Below are 7,963 nucleotides of genomic sequence, written 5' to 3'. Positions count from 1 at the left end.
ATCCAGCACCACTGCTGTGGATCCCAGCCCTGGAGTGTCCAGCACCACCGCCTGTGGATCCCAGGATCCAGCACCGCCTGTGGATCCCAGTATCCAGCACCACTGCACTTGGATCCCAGCCCTGGAGTGTCCAACACCACCACCTGTGGATCCCAGTATCCAGCACCACTGCCGTGGATCCTAGCCCTGGAGTGTCCAGCACCACCGCCTGTGGATCCCAATATCCAGCACCACTGCACTTGGATCCCTGTCCTGGAGTGTCCAGCACCACCGCCTGTGGATCCCAGTATCCAGCACCACTGCACTTGGATCCCAGTCCTGGAGTGTCCAGCACCGCCTGTGGATCCCAATATCCAGCACCACTGCCGTGGATCCCAGCCCTGGAGTATCCAGCACCACCCGTGGATCCCAGTATCCAGCACCACTGCACTTGGATCCCTGTCCTGGAGTGTCCAACACCACTGCCCAAACCCTCAGGTTGGGTTTCCCTTTGTACGGATTGATAGGAATTAGCTGGACTGACAGAGTTTAAGATCTCAGAGAAGCCCAGCCTGGTTTGGGTTGGACAGGACCTTGAAAACCATCTCGTTCCAGCCCTTCCATCCCTTCTGCTATCCCAGGTTGCTCCCAGCCCTGTCCAGCCTGGCCTTGGACAGTCATTTTTCGCTGTGGGATGTGACAAAGCACAGACTGTTTGTCTCCTTGGGTGGAAAAACCCCAGCAGGGAGGTTTGGTCCAGTGTGAAGCTTTGGGATCCTTTGGAGGAAGCTCAGGTTGGCTTCTGCTTCATCCAAAATGCTTTTCCAATATCCAAAACAGATCTCTCCTACCAAATTACCTTGGCAGCTACACCTGGAGTCTACAGCGCATCAGGTTGGATTTTGTATGGATTTCCTCTCTCTCCCCCACTGAAAGGTGCATTTTATGACACAAATTGCACTGCTGGGAGGAAGAACCACACCAAAGGCACATCCAGGCCAGGGATAACTCCCCACATCAGTCCCATCTTTCCCAGAGCAGCACGGTGAGTGTCCACACCAATTTCTCATCCCAGCACTGCTTTTATTCTTCCCTCTGGGGAGAGGAGAGCAAATAAAAGCAGAAACAGGCCAAAACACTTGTTCTGCAAAATCATTTTTCAAACAATTTTACCAGCTGGAAGAATGTCGGTCGTGTTGAGAGCAAAAGGAGGCTGAGGAAGGGAAGCTGCTGAGAACCAGCCAGTGCTGAAGGTCAGGAAGCAGCACAAAATGCAAACCTCCAGCAGCTCCTTTGTTGACACAAAGTTGATTAAAGCAAGCCCTGATGCAGCTGACAGCATCTGTGGCCCCGAGAGCAGAGAGAGCTGCAGATCTCAGCCCCAAATCTTGTGTCAGTCACACCCCTGCAAACCACAGCGCCAGGGCCTCGGTGCCAGAGGAGGCCAAGTGACTGCGTAAGGGGAGCCCACAAACCAAAGAGTCTCCCCTGTGCTCACACAGCCGTCCCTGCTCCTCTGGGGAGCCAGGAGATGCTGGGAATTTGGGTGGAATAACCTGGATTATGCCCTCAATCAGAAACAAACACCCCCAAAATATCAACTAACAGAGAGGGAAGAGCATTTGTCATTTAACAAGAGAGCCATGCAATTAAACATGGGATTTTGTTAATCGTATGAAGCAGCAATTTAAATTTAATTTAAATTTGAATCAAGCTCTGCAGTCATCATTTAGGCAAATCCAGCTGGGGTTTTACCTGAGTAGGAGAACAGGCTTTGGAAAATTCAAATAACTTTGTGCCCTGAGATGACTTTTCCAAGATGCCCGTGTTGAAAAAAAAAAATCTGGCAACTTTGAATCAACAGAAGTTTGTTTGCTTCGGAAAACACAGAATAAAGACGGAGTCCTGGGAAGAGGACAGTGAAAATCCTGGGAAGAAGTTGTTGTAGCTCAGCATCCCCCCAAAGCTGTGACAGTTGGTCCTGCCAAAAAGAAAATGAACCTAATGCAAGCATCAAACCCATAAAGAAGGCACTAATTAACGGAGATAAAATGAAATTAAAACTCCTTCTCACACAGAGATAGGCAAATGCTCCCCAGAATCCTTTTGCTGCAGTTGGCCCAGCTGTGCTAAACCAGCAGCAAGGTGAGGCACTTCTGGTTTGTTTGCTTTAAGCCAGGCTTTAATCGGGGGAATCTCTCCCTCTCAGAGCTCTGAAGGTGAATCTCCATCCCGATCCATCTCCACAACTTGTCCTGCCTTTGATAACTCAACGACTTTCAATGAATTTCACTCAATGCAAATATTTGCATCGGCAGCTGCCCCATGGAACACAGCTGGGGAAAAAAGTTAGGGTTTGGAGCCTGTGGGAAATGGCCTGGTCCAGAAAATCACTCAGACTCAAGGGCGAGGATTAGGACTGCATTGAAATCCTTCTCAGCTCCCTCATGCCAAGTGATGCCGCTCCTCTGGGATGTCACATGTCACCAGTATCCTTCACTCCGGAGAGGTCCCTGCTCCCAGCATTTAGTCACTCTCCAGTCCTGCCCTCAGCTCATGATTCATTTTGAACCTGCCTTTGAGCTATTATTTATTTAAGCCCCACCCTGATGTTTTATAACGTAAAAGTCTGAGAATGCAGAACTTTTAAAACCCCATCACGTCCCAGGAAGACCAGAATTGGTTAAAGGACACGCTGGAAGGTCCTGGGCACCGTTGTGGCCCGGAGGATGGGTGACAGATGCCAAAAGATAGATTTGAACCAAAACTCTACCCCCAAAGCCTTGATCTCTGCACCAGCAGTGGCCAAGGGATCCCCCCAGGAAGGGCTTTTCCCACACATTTTCCACAACACCCCAAGAGATGGGAAATCATCCAGCACTCAAAACCCCTTTGCTCCAGGAGGGTATCCCAGATGGTGACACTGTCTCCTAATCCCGTCCCCACGCATCCCACAGCCAGCACTGCAGCTTTCCAATATTTCAGTTTTTAAAACACTTGAAGCAGTTTAACCAAGATGTCTGGACAGACAGCCCAGAGGGCTCGCAAGAACAAAATATTAGATTGTTAAATGTGTCTGGCCCCAATATCCCACCCCACTTTTAGGGCGTATTTGACACCCCCAGAATGATTTACTTTAGAGGGCAATGAGCACGGGAGGAGGGACGGGATGGATACAGAGACAGCCACCCTAAAGTCCATTTATGACGGTGATGAGACTGATAGAGCTGACTGGGACCAAGCTCCCCAAATCCTGAGGGCTTTCCCAGCCTGGCTCAGAGCCAGCATCCCGAGCTGTTCCCTCCCTATCCAGCAGCTTTCTCGGGAAGCTCCTGCTCACCCCTCCGAGCGCCTCTGTTGCAAACCCCGCTCCCGCAGTGCCCTGTCCTCTAGCACAAGGACATCCCCAGCACGGACCAAACCCATCCGATAACACCCAGCTCGGGGGGAATATTCCCAAACTGAGCCAGAACCAGCTCCTACCTCCTGGAGCATGCCGATGGCGCGGGGTCCTGCTCGGCAGCGGCGGCTGCACGGCCAGGGAATGGTTAAAGAGCGACGTCAAAGCGCCACGATGTGCGCGGGGCTCTGCAGGAGCGGCGCTGCGGGGAGCGCTGCCAGCGCTGCTCCGCGGCTCTCCCGGCCCCGCCAGGGCGCTCCGATCGCCGCTTCCCCAACGCAAATCCCCGCGCGAGCGAGGGGAATACCGGCGCTCGGAGCTCAGTGATTCATCCCGCCTTGGAAAAACAGGAGACGTGGAAGTGTCTTTGTTCCGCCGGCTGCCGCAGCGAACAAACCTCTCTTTGTGCGGCGATTAAACAAAGGAAGTCCCAGCGCAAAGCCAGGGGAAGACTAAACAGCTCGGCACCACTTAAGGGAAACATCACGTAGGAAGGGGACAGGGCTGGGGGCTGCCAGGCTGGCAGGAGGGAGGGGACGAGCGGGACTTTGTGCAGCCCGGCACATCCACCGCTGGCACTTGGCCGCGACCTCCAGCGCGGCCCCGGCAGTTTACATTAATGGCCAGATGTTTATTTAGCCACTCTCTCCCGAAAGCGAGGTGCGGCCTTGCTCCGCTTTTCTGACCGAAATGCCCTTTGAAATCCAGTCAAAATGAAATCAGTTGTGTTTATCTTGTGGCTCACAAGCGAGAGAGGAGCACGGAGCACTTGTGCTGCTGTCCCGAGCCGCTGGCCGGACACGGCCTCGGCTGGCAAGGCTTGAGTTGGGTTATCCAGCACTTGGGAATAACAGAGACGTCTTTAAGAGTTGCAATAAGAGAGTTTAAGGATTTGCAAGGAAGGGTCCCCCAGGGGACAGTTTGAGTAGAGACAAGAGGGTTTGCAAAGTCATCAGAGCACCCGGCAGGCTGAGGATACCACTCACACTGTCTATTTAAACTTAGAATATCCCCAGAGACCAAATTCTGCTCTCTGGACTCGATGCACTGCAAAAAGCTCTGAATTAGCCCGGTCTAATTTAAGGAGAGGCAAAGGTGCTGCTCAGGTCCATGCAGGTACCTCTGTTTGGGCTGCATCCCGCATGGACAGGCAGCTCTGCAGAAACAACCCATGTTCTCCATGCCTCCATTTAATGATGTGATGGCCCCATAAGAACCTGGAGCTGGCAAGCCCAGCATTTCAGCTGGGAAAAAAGCCTGCTCCTTCTTACGATCCAGGGGATGCACTGAGCACATCCTGCCCCAGATCCCAAATTAGGGACTAGAGCAGGTCCCATCTGCAGGGAAGCAAGGCTAAGGACAGCAGCTTAATGCCAACACAACCCCACACCAAGAGAGAAAATACCCCCTTCTTTATCATCACTGACTCACAAACCCTTCTGACACAGCAGCTGCCTGAGCTGAAAGCTGGACAGTGTGATAAATGCAGGAAAAATAGAGTATATATGCAACAGTAATGTAAATAAGTGTGGTTTGCTCCCTCAGGCAGCACCGAGTGCCTGCAGAGCTCCTCACATGTTACTCTGCTCCAGTGCAAAGCTGCAGGGCTGTATCAGCTCCCAGCAAAAGATGTTAGGAAATTCAGTGTTGGGAAAATAAAATCCCTTCATGGCAGCTGCAGCCAGGTATTTTCGCAGGTTACTTTTCTCTCTAAATCAGAAAGGTAAGGCGCTGTGCATGGTGAGTTCTGCAGAGAGCCCGGGCTGGTTTGCGCATCAAGCACTGCTCTGGAAACGCATCAGGACTCACAAACACCGACAGCATCCCAGGGAACAGAGTTCCCTCTTTGCCAGCATTCCGTGGGATCCCTGCGGGTGGCACTGCGGGGTCCCTCGGCTCCCTGATGTCACACAGCCCTCAGCCCGCTGCAAGCTGAGCCGCCCATTCCCTCACTCTCCTGTCATTAACTCCCGGCTCAACGAACAATACGCACATGTTTAAAGCGCTGCCTTCCGAACCCCATCAGCTCAAAGCCCGGCTGCCGTCCCGCATGGCTCTTCCCCCTCCGCTGCCTCCTTTTTGCCGCAGCGCTTCCGAGAATCCCCCTGCGCACACGGATGCCGAGAGCCTCCCTCTCCGTCTCTCTCAGTGCTGTTGTTGCAACTCTGGATTTTCTAAACTACGTCTGTCAGGAAGGAGACAGGAAATTCGAGTCACACTTGCAACAGCTGTGCCATGCCTACTATCAGGCTCAAATGACGTAGTTTGGCTTGGGTGGCGCGGGGCCAGGAACTGGCGAGAGCGGAGGTCAGGAAGATAGGTCAGTGTTTATTCTGCTCCTGCGCTTGGGAGCATGCCGAGCCTATTTGCTTTCTTCCTATCTAGACTGTTTCTCTTTCCGTTTTTTCTTTAATAATGCGCAGCCCCAGCATCCTGTTTTCAAAACATCTGCCGGGTTCGCTATTTACTGGTGACAAATGGAGATGCCTCGGAGCGGAGCTGGCGGTGGGACGGGATGCTCGGAGCAGGGAAGGGCTGCCGCAGCCTCCTCCTGAAGATGCAGGAGCGACCCAGCAGCTCCTTGCACAGCCAGACCACTCTGCACATTGTCTGCCACCAAACCCCTCAAAAAGCCACAAACCCCGCAAATCACCAGGCATTGAAACGATCTTCAGAGTCCTTTCCAGCCCAAACCGTGCCATGAATTGTGACAATATTTACAGCTCCAGAGGAAAGGCAAACGAGGTGTGAGGCCATTTTATGCTTCTCTTTCACAGCTGAAAACTGTGAAACTGGAAGTTGACCAAAAGTGCAGACATTTCAGAAACGGGTTATGAAAGAACAGAGTTTCAGGAAGCTTTTGCTCGAGCCAGCTGCAAGCCATCTGCACCCCGAGTAATCGCAACTTTGAAGTGCTACGATAAGCAATTTAGTTTCACCTTCACGAGGCCAGATTTGTCACTCAACCTCAAACTGAAGGGCATCGCGTTCACACTGGAGGTGCAGTCTGAACCCCTCTCAACTTTCATCCAGGGTTCCCTCAACACAAACTCAAACGAAAAAATAATATTTTTTTCTTGAAAGCTCGGCCTATAAAACTTTTACTGCTTCCTTTGCCCCTGCACACCGTGGTAATCACTACCAGCAGAGGAAGCTGAAACAACACGGGATTTCTTTGCTCAACTTTTTCCATAAATTCAGTTTCTGATTCAGCATTTCTGATGGCAGTAATTTCCAATTAGGGGAAAAAAACCCAAACAATAACAACATCGGAGTGCTGCAGAACTAAGTTTAAAACCATCGCAACTGGGCAAAAATGTGGATGCGACGGGCACTGGGCTGGGAATTTGTGATTGTGACAACTCCAGCGGGCACCGCGGGGCTGGAAGGGGCAGGAGCGGGCTGGGAGCTGCCAGGCTGGCCCGGGGCTGTGCCCGGCTCCGCTGCAGCCGCGGGCAGCGGGCGGGGAGGCGGCCGGGCTCCGGGAGATGCTGGAGCCGAGCTGGGCTCAGGCGGACCGGAACAGCAACTCCCCAAAGTTGCACACAGGCGCTCAGAACTCGCGTTTCGCTCTCTGCTGCTTGTCAGGATAATCGTGGCACTCTGCTCTCCTGCTTCCCTGACTTTAAACACAACGGACTTTTCTTGCTTTACTTCAGCACTTTATTCTGTGCAGACAAACTCGCAACTCCTCTTGGCTCCCCCGGAAAGCTCCACAGAGCAGCAGCCCCCGGAGCTGATTCCCTGTGCACCATCCCTGCTGCCCACCCTCACCATGTGCCGCCAAGCGCTGCCGAGCCAGCCCAGGGCATTAGAAACCAAATTAAAACGTTCCCGAAAGCCAAAACAGCCGTAAAACACCGGACCACAATGTTTACAGTTCGCCGTTATTACGGCCAGACAACAATGAATTGACTCCTGGCGTGATGATTTGCTAAACGCGGGCGTTTCCACACTGTTCCTGCTCATATCGGCTCCAACGGACCGACGCTAATTGAAACCTCTTTAATTTTCGGAAATGAGCCTGCGGCAGCGATCGGTCTCCCCAGACCACCCCGGATCGCGCTCCCCGCTCCATCCCGGATCGCTCTGCCCGCTCCATCCCGGATCGCGCTCCCCACGCCACCCGCCGCGAGTTCTCCCTGGACGCGTCTCCGCGGGGGAACCCGCAGCCCCGTCACCGCAACTGACTTGGAGCCGCTGTCCTGGACAGACGCGAAGACGTGTCGGGATAAGGCTCAGAGCCCCGCGCCTCTCCGTATCCCCGTCCCGCATCCCGGTGCCGCACGTGGGCTCACCTTGTTGGATGCCATCTCGCTGACGGAGCGGTAGGTTTGGATGGTCTCCAGCTGATCCAGGCACCAGTCGAGCTCCTCCAGCGTCTCCATGGCCAGCTTCTGGTAGGGCTCCTCTGCGAAGAGGCACACGGACATGTAGTCGGGCTGGCGCTGCGGCCGCCTCTCCATGGCGGGGCCGCCCGAGCCGCCGCCAGCGCCGCCGGAGGTGCCGCTCCGCTCCTTCATCACGCGGCCGCCGCTGCGCTGCCCCGGCCGCCGCCGGCGAGTCCCCGCCCGCCCCCACCCG

General features: G+C 53.9%; 1 protein-coding gene across 8 annotated transcripts in view; it reads right to left on the bottom strand.

The window, feature by feature from the left end:
• PDE4B (phosphodiesterase 4B) overlaps positions 1 to 7,963 on the bottom strand; it is a 175,771-nt gene that overhangs the window by 19,836 nt on the left and 147,972 nt on the right. For 6 of the 8 annotated variants that reach the window (XM_042030923.1, XM_042030924.1, XM_042030922.1 and 3 more), the window contains one exon: positions 7,678 to 7,790. In XM_042030923.1, the coding sequence (XP_041886857.1) occupies positions 7,678 to 7,790 (113 nt within the window). Of the gene's footprint in view, positions 1 to 3,462; positions 3,490 to 5,372; positions 5,544 to 7,677; positions 7,791 to 7,963 lie in introns of those variants that run through there. The other 2 variants (XM_042030930.1, XM_042030931.1) reach the window with 2 other exon arrangements.

The sequence above is a fragment of the Corvus kubaryi genome, unplaced genomic scaffold (assembly GCF_017639235.1).
Source record: "Corvus kubaryi isolate FWS band 111438036 unplaced genomic scaffold, C.kubaryi_AGA036_p1.0 37334, whole genome shotgun sequence".
Classification (NCBI taxonomy): Eukaryota; Metazoa; Chordata; class Aves; order Passeriformes; family Corvidae; genus Corvus; species Corvus kubaryi.
This window is presented reverse-complemented; position numbering and strand designations above follow the sequence as displayed.